The following is a 17,183-nucleotide window of genomic DNA, read 5'->3' as shown; positions in this document are numbered from 1 at the left end:
CTACACCGAGAATGGAACGGGGAAGGTGGTGACCAAGCTAGTGCTCGACTATTTTCGGTGGCCCCATAGAAATGAATGGAGGATGGCATGCGCATGCACAGTGAGCCCTCCACAACTTTCGTGCCTCCATTCTCAGTGTAGGGGACTCGCACCTATCAGACAATAGGGGCAGGCTCGGACTGGCCCACAGTAATACAGAGGAATCCCCCAGTGGGCCCCTGAGCAAGGTGGGCCCCTAGTCATCCACCCCCTGCACAAGTGGCACATAACACAGTAGACTTCCTGCACTACATACATATATTCAATGTACAGCTCCTCAACAGCCTATGTTTATATAAAAACATTGACAGATTATTAAAGAAACTCCCCAGTTTATTATTATAGACACGATCAGAGCTGAGATGACTTCTAGGTAGAGAGAAAAGCTACCAGTGTCCTCTTCTCCCAAGGACCTACCTTCTCAAAGTTGCTGCAGGGATCCCATATTCAATCATCTGGTAGCATCTTGCTGCTGTGTGAGCAGATAATATTTGAATGTATCCGCACGGTGGGCCCCCAAAATAAATGTTACTTGTGGGCCCTAGAAACCCCAGTCCGACACTGAATGGGGGCATATCCTAGCAATATACCCCCATTGTCTGAGATGTGAAAACCCCTTTAAGTAACTTAAAGCTAAGGGTTATTGCAGCACAAAGTAAAGGTGAAAGTACCAGTCACACAGCTAAACAAACAGTTAACCCTTTGTGACAGATCAGCTCCATATTTTTAATAAAGACCAATTAAACAAATGATTTTTACCCCGAAATTAGTACAATTCAATCATATACGGAAAAAACTGTCTCCGTAGGTGTACATAGCCTTTAAAGTTTTCTTAAGTTTTAGATCAGCATTGATATTTCTCTGTACTCAGCCTCCGGCCATCTTCTATCAGTTATCCTTCTCAACTGCCTCTCAGTTTCTCCTGGTACCAACTGTCAAAGTAACCCACATCCCTTCATGTTCAGTCCCATCTTTTAGTTATTACTGAGACTTCCTCCCCCACATTTTACAGTGCAAACATTCATAGGCTTTACCCAATGAGTTCTTCCTGCTGATGACATGGTAAAACCAAAGGTCACCTAGGTGATGATACAAAAAACGTGCCCTAAATATTTAATAGTAAAGAAATGATTAAACTGGAAATGTTGAATATTAAGATAAGATATTTTGACCTCTGTTTATCTGAAATGGTTGATAACAGGTAACAATAGCCTTCGTGCAAATAAAATGTGAGTTTAACCATAATTAAAGACATAAAGTCACAAAATGAAACACAAATTGAAGCATTTTAAGCCAACACACAGGGAGTTATGTGCATTTCTGTATGAACTATATTAAATATATTCCTCTATTTTGGAGTCAGTGGCCCTTTAAGTTGAACATTCTACACGTGATGCTGATGTCATAACCGCGGCATTGTGAGAAGATTGGATTAGAACCTGGCTCACTCAGTGTTCTGTAGATTGTTGACTTTCTTTCAAAGGAGCAGCAGTGATATTGGCGAGCGCATCGAGTGATTAGGAGAATTTTGGGAATTTTGGAAGATGTGGGAGTCAGACTCATTTGACTATAGATCAGTAACATCTAGATCAGAGTCTGACCTCTCAGACTTCTCATCTTCCAATCAGTATGGCATGAAGCCGACACTACCATCTAAATACCGCCTAGGTGACAACTACACTGAATACAGGGACACGGCGGCTCAGAGAGTACTGTCCAGACTGACCAGTAATACTCAACTGAGAAACCCTGAGAGACACCCATCATCTAGTGGCTATGAAAGAACACCAGGATGGAATATTCCTATGACATCGGAATCACCTAGATGGCCAAAAGGAGCCACCGCAAAAGAAGTCACTAAGGACCTTGACCAAATATATAATTATTTAGCAGCAGAGACAAAGACCCTGGACTCCCTCAAGAAAAAGATCTACGAGAAGAATTCTTGCCAGGCATATCCATCAAGACCGTTGCCAAAAATAACATCTGTGAATACTGTGCAGTATAAGAATTCCCAGCTACATAAAAGGGACCAGCATGATGAACCTCCTGCACCCAAGACAAAGACATCAGCATTACCACCTATAAGAACATCGAGTCATCATGCTCTAAAAACCCAGAAAGCTACCCCTAACAAACAGCTAAAGGAACTGTCCCAGCCCAATACGGCGGCTGCTGAGGCCCTGAGCCTGTTGGATAAAGAGAACTGGGAAAAAAAGATCCAAGGGATTGATACCATCGTCACCCTGATATCCTGCCATACTGAAGCTGCTCTACCATCCATACGAGAACTGAGGACCGCTGTAATAAAAGAAGTGACCAACCTAAGATCGGCCGTGTCACTTGCAGCTATCAAATGCCTAGACACAATGTTCTCCGCAGTGCAGACACACATGGACTACAACCTCCAGCAGACAGTCACTGTGTTATTACACAAGGCCGGGGATTCCAGCTCCTTTATCCGGGAGGCAGTGAACAGCTCTCTAACATCAATGGTGGAGAATGTCAGCCCTGGCCGCGCTCTCACAGCCCTGACAGAAGGAGGACTCTGCCACAAGAACACCATAGTGAGATCTTCCACAGTGAAACATCTTGCAGGTCTGGTGGATAGAATGGGCCCAGAGTTTTTCCTTTCTGGAAGAAAGGGCATCACAGATAGGACAATACTAGCTGTAGCCAAAGCTGTGCAGGATAGCTGCCCACAAGCCAGGATGTATGGCAGGAATATCCTGGGCATGCTAGCTGAACACCCCAGACTGGATGCAATGCTGGCTAAGTATGTACCACCTAAAGACTTACCAGCCTTAAAGCTCCAGTTGAAGAAATTACCTCATTAACTAATTACATGGAGAAGGAATATTACATATTGCCCCAAGAATAAGTCATCAGTGTTTGATAGACATATGTACCTGTGGAGAAGTGACATAAAATACAGTATCCATCTGATAAGGTATGAGAAAATTTGGAAGAATTTATATATTGTCGTACATGTATTTATATACACTAATAGATATATTTTGGGGAAAGCCTATGTTACTTTGTTTGCCCAGAGGTCTTCTCAAGTCTTATCCTCTTATAGGAATACATTTGATATATGTTAAAGGGGTTTTCTACTTATATATCATTATGGGCTGTCAATTAGACACGTCATAAAAGTCATTGGTGACCACTGGGAGCCTCAATAATACAAAAAGCAAAAGGGGACGCAACTCCCATTTTTATTGGAAACGTGGCCAAATGTTTGATTTCAGCCCTAATCATAATGAATGGGACATACGGAAACAAACCCATCGCACTTAGGATTTATTGAAGTTCCATTACAACAAGTTATCCACTATCCACAGAATTGGGTATAGGTCTGCTCAGTGGGGTCCATGCGCTGGGGCCCTGCTGATCACTAGCGCCATGTTCTGCTGTTTAAATAGAGTGGTGGACATACATGTGTGCTTCTGCTTCATTCAACTCTGGTAGACTGCTGGAGATAGCATTCAAGCACTCAGCTATCTCCGGCAGCCCCATTCAGCTGAATGGAGTAGCAATGTGAATGCCGCAAAATTTTAAACTAGTGATTGGTTGGGTCTCCAGTGGTCGGACCCCCTCCGGTCAGACACTTGTCCCCTATCCTCTGGATAGGAGATAAGTTGCTGCAGTGTGACAACTCATTTAACGATGACCTGTTTAGAGACATAATTATAGGGATCTATGTGCAGTTTTGAGTTTATCTGGGAATCTTGAAACTGGTAATACATTTCCACAATTCTGTATAAATGCTTCGCACTTCCCATGTAACCTGCTCCTCTACCCACAGGTCTACAAGTATCTAAGAAGCTTTGGAGCCATCATACATGCCACCACAGCCAGAGCCTTCTTATGTCATGAAGAATATAGCCCTGGAGTGATGAGCGCCTGGATGAACGCTGCTGCCTTTGGGGTGGATAAGCCTGCCATATCATACCTCCATTCCTCTGTCTATATCCAAGATTGATGGTAATACAGAAGCTAGAAAGAAGCCACCTCCTTCCCAGCTGTTTTCTATTATTGCGAGGACATTATGTAATACAGTTGTAGCTGAGAGTGCAACCTGAAAGAAGCAATATCTGAACCCATTGTCCCCAATGTCTCTATACAGCGACGTCCATTGTGGATCCTAATATTATACTAACAGAAATGATGGTGAAGACACAGGAGCCCAATGCACAACAGTCACACATCATCTGCTATATTGTGTTTCTTTAACAAAAATAAAACATTTTCTGTTCACTAATTATTGTCTGGATCCTTCCTGCCTACAGTCTCCACTTTTTGGGGAATCTCAGAAGTGTCCTATTATAAACAGTAACACAGATAACCCCATAGAAGTCAGTGATCCAGGCAGAGCACAGGAAGGGATTTCCAATAGGGGGGGCTCCACTGAACTCTGTCTGGAGTTCTTCTTTAGGCCATATTGACAATCAGGCCAATATCAGCCTGATCAGGAGAAGACAAGTCTGCAGTGGAGGCTGGTGCGCCGGTCGTCCAGTAATACATCGTCTGAGGATATTCTTTACATCTTATTCAATACCCTATGATGCTAACACTAAGTGCCAGCCATACTATTTCTAAAGGTTGGGCAGCCCAAATAATTTTTGGAGCCCTCCTGCATGGCAACATTTTTGGTCCCTCTCCTGCAGTATAAAAACGGTGGTCATACAATTAACCAGGTCATGGGTTGCCCTGCATGACCAAAATGGTGAGGCACAACAATTGCAGGAGACTGGCAACCACATACTCTCTGCTGAATGGAGTTACACCCCCAGGGACCTTCTCCTACAAGAAGCAGCTTCTTAAGGTTTGAGATCATGAGAGTGGGTAAGCACAAGTAAAAGTGCACAAGTAAAACCAGGCATAGTGCAAATATAAGGCTATGACTAGGGATATTACACATATTTAAACGTACAGGCAGACATTATACAAGGTACGTACAGCTAGACATTGTAAGAGGCACCAAAAGACAGGCACTATAAATGAAATGAAGAGGAACAATTTTCTTGTAGCTGTAGGGTTTTTCCCCAGAATAAAGTCCACTTGTGGGCCCTAGGCTCCTCAGTCTGACGCTGCTCCTAGATAGAAGTGGATTCTTCTAGGCTACTCTCCCATGAATCCCTATCTGATCCAGTATCTAAGGGAATTCTGACTTCACAATCCCACTGTTTGAAAGGGCAGCAGGCTCATGAGAGTGCTGCAGTCTCACCAATGTCTACCTATATGTCATCTACATGGCATCAGGGGGTAATCCACTGCCTCGAAATACACAATGGCGATTAGAACTACACATTTCTGGTACGTGCAATCCAATATCAGGACATTCATCCAATTGTAGCCGAATACTTGCATCTCATGGCTACAATGACAGTGATATTATAGTTTTAGAGGCAATTACACATATGATCTTTATTCTGAACCTTGTATTATAATATATTTTGTATTCCTACAAATACAGATTAGTCACCTGTACAGGGCCTTCCCCGGGATGAAAGGAAGATAAACCCCATGTTTGTAACCATGAATCCTCAGTATAGGGTGTATTAAACAGGCCAATTCAACAGGTGATTGTCGGGGGGGGGGGGGGGAGTGTTCCTTCCCGGCAATTGTCTGCTTGCTAGCCAAGGGGACCGCTGCTATTACATGCTTTTCCCTATACTGAATCATTGTTTGCCAGCAGCAGAGTGTGATTAGACACCATGATCTGTCACCTGCAAACAATAATTTTTCAACCTGTCAAAAGATTTAGGTTGCACAATGAATGTGCATTTGCTCGCTCTTTGGGCAATTGGCGGCAGTATTAGACTGCCAGATGATCGCTAATGAGCGTTACTACAACCATTAAGGGCCCTTTACACCTACAGATTCTGCAAACGATTGTCGGGAGAGAAGAATTCCTTTCCGACAATCACTTGCTCACTAGCGGAGGAGACTGCTGCGATTACATGGAGCGATCTCCTCCACAGTATGGGGACAAGCAATCGTTAATGCCATCGGTTGTTCCCATACTCAATCAATGTTTGCTGGCAGCAGAGTGCTGATTACCCTGCACGATCTGCCGCCGGAGAACGTTTATTTATAAACATGTTGAAAGACTCCAATTACCCAATGAACAAACTCTTTATTGGGTAATTGGCGGCTGAATTACAATGCCAGATCATTGCTAACGAGCGTTCATACAAACGGTTGTTAGCGATTATCTGTAGGTGTAATAGGACCTTTCGGGTGGTAAACTGCTCTATCTTCCGTGTTAATGAAAATCATCCATTGGCGCTCGTTTGCACCGGCCTGATTAGATCTTCTCACTCTTATCAGTTTAGTTTGCCGATTTTCTTAAGATTTTTCTAACTAATTAAAACATAAAATCAAAAGATTTGACTCATCACAGACAAAGCACTCGCAGCTCTGGCTCAGAAGAAGGCGACAAACAACAGTTTTCCTAGCTTGTACGAATGGGACCACCTCAGTAATCCTGGTTCTCCTGAATACAGCACTACATTAGAATGTGGTCCTAGAGTACAAAGAGTATGTTCTAACCCCAAGCTTTATTCAACTGCATTGACGCCACCCTTATTAAATAAATGAATGACTGAATGAATGATGAATGTCACAGATTGGGTGTCCAAAAACAAATGTATGCTATACGTAAACTCATATGCAATCTCTGTGAGATACTATTGCAAAGCTGACTGGTTACTTTTGGTGAGAGTCTTGGATCTCAAAGAACAAATTGATTCAAACTAATTGATTTAATCGTAGTTAACATATGGCAAGATGTATAGACTAAGAATTTATATGCTTTTTATGTACATTATAACTATTTATAATTTCAATTGTTGTTATAAAATGCAAAATAAATAATTTGTACAGTTTTTAAGTTATTACCACTGATGTACATACTAATAAATACAGTTTTATCACGTCTAATATCTTATGTTGTCTATTCATACTGGCATCATTGCTAACAGGAGCCATTGTGTATATGACAGGTTTTTTATGATCCATTTTGTAATAGATTCTGGATCCCAATGAATGGGTCTGCCTGTTTTTGCCAGGTAGAACCATGCAGCATCGGCCAGTATTGTGTTGATTGAGACTTTTTAATCATCCTGTAGTGATATTTTCTTCCTTTTAACTGAAAACCTATTTATCCATGATACTTGCCGTACGATCCCTTTGGTTTCCAAAAAGAGGCCAACAACAAATTGTTTGGTTATGTCATTCTAGCCTTAAGATACTGCTTCACTACCAAAGCGTTCTTGTCCATTTTTGGCACATACACCTCCAAATGTTCTGAAGGGAAATTGAATCTGCAAATGCCATTACCTAAGAGCTGTAAACAACTAATGCCGGTTAGGATTCACTGTTCTGTCAGTGATCACAAGGGATCCAGGCCCTGAAGCTGCAAAGCAGCCCCACACCATGATGCTCTCTCCACCATGCTTCACAGTTGGGGTGAAGTTTTGGTTTTGGTGTGCTTTGTACTATTCCTCCAAATAGCTATGTGTGCATTTGTGCAGAAAAATGGTCTCATCTGTCCATAGAACATTTTTCCAGAAGCACTGTGAAACATTCAGGTGGTCTCAGGCAAACTTTAGATGGGCAGCATTGTTGAACAGCAGTGGCGACCTTCCTGCTGTCCTTTCATGAACTTCATTTTTGTTCAGTGCTTTTCTAATAGTGTTCAGAGGAACAGAGGTTTTGCAGGTTTTAGAGTCTTCTTTTCTGTAGGTCTATGCTGTTACCCTGTTCTTTCTCAACTCTTTCAAGATTGCCTATTTTGTACTTAGAATGATCATAGCAGGAGGATCACTCCTAGGAAGAGTAGCAACAGTCCTAAATTTACTATATTGGTAGATAATTTACCTAACTATAGATTGATTAACAACCTGGTCTTTAACGATGGCTTTATAGCCTTTTCCATATAAATATTGTAAGAAGGAACAAGGAGCCGTCATTGACGGAAGATACTTTGTTACCGAGGTTCCTGGCCTCGGTGAGGTAAGAACCAGATTTTTTTCCTGAAGTGTCAGTTCTGTAGTGCAGTCTGACATTTAAGCTGTTAGTATGGCTGTAAAGCCGATCCGGGCCGGTTCTTATTGGGAGCAGCCAAAGAGCAGGATGGGTGGCTGTTCCCCACGGTTCCAGGCTGGGTTTTGGCTGGGATATAAAAACCCAGCCAGCACGTTCAGCTGGGGAATTTTCCTCCATGACAGAGAAGCTGTGAAGCTGTGAGAGCCGTGAGAGCCATATGCTGGGGGTAACAGGCCTCTAAAGCCTGCTGTGGACTGTGGGTTGAAATCTACTGACCAGGTGAAGGTTTTGTGCACTGTGGACTTTGTGTGGTGTGAACAAGCACCAAAAACTGAACACCGATACTTTTTTCTTGTCTTTCCTATTGTGTGAAAAAAAAAACACTGAACTTTGATTTATATCCTTGTTTTCGCCTCTTTTCTGCGTCCGCTTAACATGCCTACCAGAGCGAATCCCCCTATATACAGTACAGACCAAAAGTTTGGACACACCTTCTCATTCAAAGAGTTTTCTTTATTTTCATGACTATGAAAATTGTAGATTCACACTGAAGGCATCAAAACTATGAATTAACACATGTGGAATTATATACATAACAAACAAGTGTGAAACAACTGAAAATATGTCATATTGTAGGTTCTTCAAAGTAGCCACCTTTTGCTTTGATTACTGCTTTGCACACTCTTGGCATTCTCTTGATGAGCTTCAAGAGGTAGTCCCCTGAAATGGTTTTCACTTCACAGGTGTGCCCTGTCAGGTTTAATAAGTGGGATTTCTTGCCTTATAAATGGGGTTGGGACCATCAGTTGTGTTGAGGAGAAGTCAGGTGGATACACAGCTGATAGTCCTACTGAATAGACTGTTAGAATTTGTATTATGGCAAGAAAAAAGCAGCTAAGTAAAGAAAAACTAGTGACCATCATTACTTTAAGAAATGAAGGTCAGTCAGTCAGCCGAAAAATTGGGAAAACTTTGAAAGTAAGGGCTATTTGACCATGAAGGAGAGTGATGGGGTGCTGCTCCAAAAGACCTGGCCTCCACAGTCACCGGACCTGAACCCAATCGAGATGGTTTGGGGTGAGCTGGACCGCAGAGTGAAGGCAAAAGGGCCAACAAGTGCTAAGCATCTCTGGGAACTCCTTCAAGACTGTTGGAAGACCATTTCAGGTGACTACCTCTTGAAGCTCATCAAGAGAATGCCAAGAGTGTGCAAAGCAGTAATCAAAGCAAAAGGTGGCTAGTTTGAAGAACCTAGAATATGACATATTTTCAGTTGTTTCACACTTGTTTGTTATGTATATAATTCCACATGTGTTAATTCATAGTTTTGATGCCTTCATAGTCATGAAAATAAAGAAAACTCTTTGAATGAGGTGTGTACTGTATATATATATATATATATATATATATACAGTGGGATGCGAAAGTTTGGGCAACCTTGTTAATCGTCATGATTTTCCTGTATAAATCGTTGGCTGTTACGATAAAAAATGTCAGTTAAATATATCATATAGGAGACACACACGGTGATATTTGAGAAGTGAAATGAAGTTTATTGGATTTACAGAAAGTGTGCTATAATTGTTTAAACAAAATTAGGCAGGTGCATAAATTTAGGCACTGTTGTCATTTTATTGATTCCAAAACCTTTAGAACTAATTATTGGAACTCAAATTGGCTTGGTAAGCTCAGTGGCCCCTGACCTACATACACAGGTGAATCCAATTGTGAGAAAGAGTATTTAAGGGGGTCAATTGTAAGTTTCCCTCCTCTTTTAATTTTGTCAGAAGAGTAGCAACATGGGGGTCTCAAAACAACTCTCAAATGACCTGAAGACAAAGATTGTTCTCCATCATGGTTTAGGGGAAGGATACAGAAAGCTGTCTCAGAGATTTCAGCTGTCTCTTTCCACAGTTAGGAACATATTGAGGAAATGGAAGACCACAGGCTCAGTTCAAGTTAAGGCTCGAAGTGGCAGATTAAGAAAAATCTCGGATAGACAGAAGCGACGAATAGTGAGAACAGTCAGAGTCAACCCACAGACCAGCACCAAAGACCTACAACATCATCTTGCTGCAGATGGAGTCACTGTGCATCGTTCAACCATTCGGCGCACTTTACACAAGGAGATGCTGTATGCGAGAGTGATGCAGAGGAAGCCTTTTCTCCGCCCACAGCACAAAAAGTGCCGCTTGAGGTGGGCTAAAGCACATTTGGACAAGCCAGCTTCATTTTGGAATAAGGTGCTGTGGACTGATGAAACTAAAATTGAGTTATTTGGCCATAACAAGGGGCGTTATGCATGGAGGAAAAAGAACACAGCATTCCAAGAAAAACACCTGCTACCTACAGTAAAATATGGTGGTGGTTCCATCATGCTGTGGGGCTGTGTGGCCAGTGCAGGAACTGGGAATCTTGTCAAAGTTGAGGGACGCATGGATTCCACTCAGTATCAGCAGATTCTGGAGACCAATGTCCAGGAATCAGTGACAAAGCTGAAGCTGCGCCGGGGCTGGATCTTTCAACAAGACAACGACCCTAAACACTGCTCAAAATCCACTAAGGCATTTATGCAGAGGAACAAGTACAACGTTCTGGAATGGCCATCTCAGTCCCCAGACCTGAATATAATTGAAAATCTGTGGTGCGACTTAAAGAGAGCTGTCCATGCTCGGAAGCCATCAAACCTGAATGAACTAAAAATATTTTGTAAAGAGGAATGGTCCAAAATACCTTCAACCAGAATCCAGACTCTCATTGGAACCTACAGGAAGCGTTTAGAGGCTGTAATTTCTGCAAAAGGAGGATCTACTAAATAGTGATTTCATTTCTTTTTTGTGGTGCCCAAATTTATGCACCTGCCTCATTTTGTTTAAACAATTATAGCACACTTTCTGTAAATCCAATAAACTTCATTTCACTTCTCAAATATCACTGTGTGTGTCTCCTATATAATATATTTAACTAACATTTTTTATCGTAACAACCAACGATTTATACAGGAAAATCATGACGATTAACAAGGTTGCCCAAACTTTCGCATCCCACTGTATATATATATACACTGTATAACACATCTTGTGAGGTCTTTAAAAAGTTGTTTGCATCATGGCATTGTCATGGAATCACCCGGTGGCCCTCCCTGCTCTGGCGTCACGATTGCTTCTAGGAAGAGATTTAAGCAGACAACTGCTGGACAAAGTTGCCTGTGATTGTTGTTCCTGCATCAACAGTGCTACTACTCTCCGGATTGCTGGTTTTCTGACTTTGACCTTTAGTCAAACTGACCTTGATTTGGACGTGGCTTGGTACTGGGCTATGTGTTTATTTCTGGTGTTGCTTTCTGACCTGCCTAGTCTGTTTACCCCTTTCTTCCTGGTTCCATGCACTTGGGATAGGGACAAGTTGGGGGAAGCTTTTTAGGGCAGATCGTCCAAGTAGGTAGGGACAGTGATGTCTGTGGAAGTCAGGGCTGCACTGTCCCTACCTATCATTACAGGCATAGTTCACACTGACCATTCCTGTTCAAGAACAGATTTGAAAGTAACCAGGCTTTATGTACCTTTATTTAATAGAAAAAACACTTGTAAAAACCTATACTTCCAATCCCATCTGCTTAAACCTTTTGCCACTTGCATTTGAAGAATTAATTAACACAAAGGTTCACTTAAATTTTCTCCCTTCCTTGTGGTTTCCTTGTCGCTCAATAAAAGGCATAAATGGTACAACTCTTTGAGTGTCATCAGGGCCGGTGCAAGGATTTTTGCAAACACAAGCGAAGCTACATTTTGACCCCCCCCCCCCCCCCCGCCCTCTACCAGCACTCGGTGGAAGTGATGTAAAAAGGAGGGGGTGATGTGTACCATGGAAGGGGTGATGTGACATGGTGTGGGAGAAAAGTGACATGGAGGGGGAGAAAATGCCATGGAGGGGGAGAAATGTGACATGGAGGGGGTGATGTGACATGGTGTGGGATGAGAAATGTGACTCGGAGGGGGTGATGTGACATGGAGGGGGGAGAAATGTGACATGGAAGGGGGAGAAATGTGACTTAGGGGGAGAAATGTGACATGGGGGGATGATGTGCCATGGGGGGTGGAAGAAATGTGAAACAAAGGGGGTGATGTGACATGGAGGGGGAGAAATTAGACTTATCACTGTATAATGTACAACTTTCTAATATACTTTGTATTTCAATCCCCCACAATTTTAAAATTATTTGTGGTTTGCTGCAAAAACTGCAAAACCTAGTCCCGCACTCACCTGAGAAGAGGATACAATTATATCTAGTCTAGTAAATGCTCTGTGTTAAAGGGAATCTGTCACCAGCGACCTACATTTCCAACTGTTTGCACAGACACATATCTGTAGTTCCCCTGATTAAAACACTGTTTTGTCTTTTGTTGATCCAATACCCAGTTCACACTTCAGTTATTTGATCAGTTTTTTCCATCAGTGATTGTGAGCCAAAACCAGGCGCGGGTCAAAAACACAGAACAAGTGCAGATCTTTCCATTATACCTGATCTCTGAGTAGGCTTCACTACTGGTTTTGAATCACAATTGGGGATGAGCAAACCAGTGGAAGTTCGGGTTTGCCGGGTTCGGCCGAACTTCAGGTCAAAGTTCGGATTCGGGACCCGAACTTGACCCCGAACCCAATTCAAGTCATTGGGGACCTGAACTGCACTTTATTTTCTGATATAACATGGTTATAGCAAAAAATAATAACATTCTTAAGACAGAATGCAAAACAATATGGGCATTTAAGGGTTAAAAAAACTTGCCTCATCCATTTGATCACGCTGCAGCAGTGTCTTCTATCTTCTTTCAGCAGCACCTGCCAAAGAACCTGCGATGACATCACCGTGCTCACCACGTGGTGAGCACCGTGATGTCATTGCAGGTCCTTTGGCAGGTGCTGCTGAAAGAAGATAGAAGAACCTGCGATTATGTCACCGTGCTCACTATGTGGTGAGCACGGTGACATCATCGCAGGTCCTACTGAAAGAAGATAGAAGACACTGCGGCAGTGCGATCAAGTGGATGAGGTGAGTTGTTTTTTTTACCCCTAAATGGCCATATTATGATGGAAATAACTGACCAAAAAACTGAAGTGTGAACTTATCCTTATAGACCTTCAGCGCAAGCACCACTCCTTTTTGTGGCCAGTCCCTTCCTGGCTGCTTTGCCATTACCTGAGACTATCATTCAAAGCAGCCAGGGAGGGGCTGGCAAGAGAGAGACATTTTTCGGCACAAATAACATGAGGTCAGTACACTTACAGTGATACCAAATACATGTGTTTTTTATTTTTTTTTACTAATGGTGCCTCTACTTTGCACAATAAAAGCCCTTTTTTTGTTTTTGTACCATCACATCCCAATACCCGTGACTTTTTTTCTTCTTTTTTTTTCTATGGAGCTGTGTGAGGGCTTAGATTTTGCAAGCTGATGTGTATTTTTCCTTGCTATAATTTTGGGGTACTTTAAACCTTGTTGATCACTTTTTCTTTCTTTCTTTTTATTTTTTTTATAGAGAATAAGCAAAGAACAGTTATCCTGACTTTTTTTTTAAACAACATTCAACGTGCAGGATAAATTATGGGGTTATTGAATTGTATAGGGCTGGTCGCCACAGACATGGTGGAAATATGTTGAGGTGATTTTATTTTTAATGTGGAGGGTTGATCTATTTAATACAATTTTATTTAACTCTTATTTTAATGTTTATTTGTCCCACAAGAGGACTTTTATATCTTCTGTCACGTACATTCTGTGAAGTGCAGTGCATTTTAATGTCAGTGGACGCAGCTTGATACACTGCCAGCAGACCTGGGGCCTTCATTAGGCTTAGGCCTTGTTCACACTTCAGTGTTTGGTCAGTGATTTCCATCAGTGATCTGTGAGCCAAAACCAGGTGTGGGTCAAGACCACAGAACAGGGGCAGATCTTTCCATTATACCTTATCTCTGTGTAGTCTTCACTTCTGGTTTTAGCTCACAAATCACTGATGGAAATCACTGACCAAACACTGAAGTGTGAACGAGGCTTTAGGATGCCTTCACACACAGCAGATTTTGTTGAGGCTGAAAATCAGTTCCATCCATTTAGAAAAAGGCATATGGACGGTCACTAATGGGTTAAAATATGACCTTACTTGTGTTGACACCAGGCACATTCATGGATTGCAGGGTGGTCGTAACCATGGAAACGAGTGGTGTATAATGTCATAGAAAAATGAATCCAGCCAAAAAAGGAAGCAATATGGACAATCACAATACATTAGTTAGTGGCTTGAATTATCTTTATCTACATGATAAATGCCATGTGCTGAAGGGAGAAAGCACCTTTAGGGTCCATTCACACGTCCGTTGTTTCTTTCCTGATCTGTTCCGTTTTTTGCTGAACAGATCTGGACCAGATCTGGACCCATTCATTTTCAATGGGTCCTGAAAAAAAATCAGACATTGAGCTGTCCGTTTTTTTTCAGGACCCATTGAAAATGAATGGGTCCAGATCTGGTCCAGATCTGTTCAGCAAAAAACGGAACAGATCAGGAAAGAAACAACGGACGTGTGAATAAGGCCTTAATGTTATAGGTGTTATAGCTCTGTCAATATGCCAGCAGGCAGCATAACCAATTTTATGTATCAGCATCTCCTAAAGTGGCTCTAGAAACAGTAGTAAATTGATTTTACAGTGGGTAATAACCCCTTAGTGACCACCCATATGCCTTTTTTTTACGGCGGTCACTAACGGGCCTTAGGTTGGGCCGCCGCTCCTTCTGCTCTAACAGCCCGGACCAGAAGGAGTGCCGATCCGGGCTGTTTAACACTTTACATGCCGTGGGCAATAGCGCCCACCGCGTTTAAAATGCTGACGGAGGGAGCGGACTCCCTCTGTCTCCCATTGGCATCCCGCAAATGAGATCGCGGGGTGCCGTTGTGTGTGAAGGCTGGCTTGAATGTCATGTAGGCCCCAGACCAGCCTCTAGTCATTTCCAGCAGGCTGCTCCTCTCTGGCGCAGCCTTCTGGTCAATGTCAGAATAACACTGATATTAAAATGCAATGCACTATAGGGATAATGCATTACATTTTAAAATCAATCAGAATGTTGTCTGTTATAGTCCCCTTGTGGGACTATTAAGTGGTTTAAAAAAACATTTATTCAATAAAAAATCCCATTAAAAAAATTGCGCTTTTTTCTATTGAAAATAAACTTTTCAATGAAAAAAAATGTGAAAAAAAATCTCACCCATATGTTTGGTATTGACGCGTCCATAACGACCTGGACTACATTAATATCATGTAAATTATCCCCTACGGTGAACGCCATTAAAAAAAAGGACAGAATTGCTAATTTATTCTTAGTTGCCACCGAAGAAACGTAATAGCAAGCGATCAAAAAGCACCATTTACTCCAAAATGATACCAATGAAAAACACAAGTTATCCTGCAAAAATCAAGCCCTACACAACTCCATAGAAAGAAAAATAAAAAAGCTATGGGTCTTGGGAAGAGACAATGCAAAAACATTTGGTGGGGTTTTATTGCAAAAAAGAAAAAAAAGGAAAAAGAAAATACATATATTTGGTAGCGCTGTAATCGTAGTGACCCAGAGAATAATTTGTTATTTATACCGAAAAATGAATGCCATAAAATTTATAACGTAAAAACGCAGTGGCAGTATTACTGTTTTTCCAATCTCCCTCCCAGAAAGAGTTAATAAGTTAATCAGAAAGTTGTGTACCCTAAAATGGCGCCATTAAAAACTATGACTTGTCCCGCAAAAAAACAAGCCCTCATAAAGCTATATAGATGGAAAAATAAAAATGTTATAGCTTTTGGAACGCGACGATGAAAAAAGGAAGAAAAATGCTTGGTCAGTAAGGCCCACAACAGGCTGGTCACTAAGGGGTTAAGGACACATAGTATCACAAATAGCAACCTGTTACCTCCACTGAAGGACAGTGGTAAAGAAGAATACTTTTGAGCTCTTCCCAACCAGTACCTTCAGAATCGCAGACTTTATTGCACACTTCAGTGATGGAATATTTGTTCAGACCATTCATCCCACAAATACATTGGCCAGATGTGGATCTTTGCCTTTTTTCCATGTCATTTTGAAAGGTCTCAGGAAGCTAAAATACAGGAAAGATCACAGTATGTCCAAAATAATCAGGAAGCCTTTAAAATGCCAAAAAAATGATGTATGCCCCTGGGATAGATAATGATACCTTGTTCTCAAGCACGATACTTGTGTACAACATATACCGTACAGTCATGTTGTCAGGCCTTGGTTTGTCACCCGAAAGTAAGTTAGAAAAATTGATTTTAAATTTCTTTAAAGAAACACATGTAGGGCTCCTGACAAGAAAGCAGAAGGCACATACATGATGAAGCTCTGGGAATCATGGGACACACAAATACTGATTCTATCAATCATCCCTTCATCTCCAAAATATGAAGAGAACTTCCACCTATAATATTGCCAACATAATACTACATGATCTCTCAAGAGACCATATCACTGCCATATTAGTACAATCAAAGAAAGAAAATACATTATGAGGTCACATTCATACAGTAGTACTATATCTAGAGCCGCACACAGGATTGGATTCAGCCCTTACCAATCTTCTTTTTTATTTTTATTGCATATGATGGGATCAATTCCATACAGATTCTTGTATACAACACTGACCTTTATTATTTCATAGTTGCCAATGTCCCCATTTTTCAAGAACAAACTGAGCAAATATTTATCCCGGGGACTGTCATGCAAATGTAGGGGCAGAAGGATTTTCTTTTTGGAAATCAGCTATTGCCTATTACATGAATTTATTAGGTGACATTAATTACTTATCTCTTCTTGCTCCTAGTTCTGCTATGCAGGCTTAGCTCTTATTCAGCTCTGGGCACCACCACACATGCTGTCCTGATGCTGACCAGCAGGCAGTGTGACACATTTCATGTCTATCAAGGCCTTTCGAAGTTGCTCTAAAGACAAAGTGTAAAGGGCAGTGGGACTGAACCCACTGTACCAACTAACCTGTTTGACTTTGGGCTGGTCCTAAGGGCATTATCC

General features: G+C 41.7%; 1 protein-coding gene across 1 annotated transcript; it reads left to right on the top strand.

The window, feature by feature from the left end:
• The first annotated feature begins 2,419 nt into the window (after window positions 1-2,419).
• LOC121009368 (TOG array regulator of axonemal microtubules protein 2-like) lies at window positions 2,420-4,074 on the top strand. The gene is made up of 2 exons (XM_040442435.1): window positions 2,420-2,606; window positions 3,848-4,074. The coding sequence occupies exons 1-2, from the start codon at window positions 2,433-2,435 to the stop codon at window positions 4,022-4,024; spliced, it is 351 nt and encodes a 116-aa protein (XP_040298369.1). The 5' UTR covers window positions 2,420-2,432; the 3' UTR covers window positions 4,025-4,074.
• Window positions 4,075-17,183: the final 13,109 nt, after the last annotated feature.

The sequence above is a fragment of the Bufo bufo genome, chromosome 8 (assembly GCF_905171765.1).
Source record: "Bufo bufo chromosome 8, aBufBuf1.1, whole genome shotgun sequence".
NCBI classification, from domain to species: domain Eukaryota; kingdom Metazoa; phylum Chordata; class Amphibia; order Anura; family Bufonidae; genus Bufo; species Bufo bufo.
Note: the sequence above shows the minus strand (reverse complement) of the source record. Positions and strands in the feature narration are given on the sequence as shown.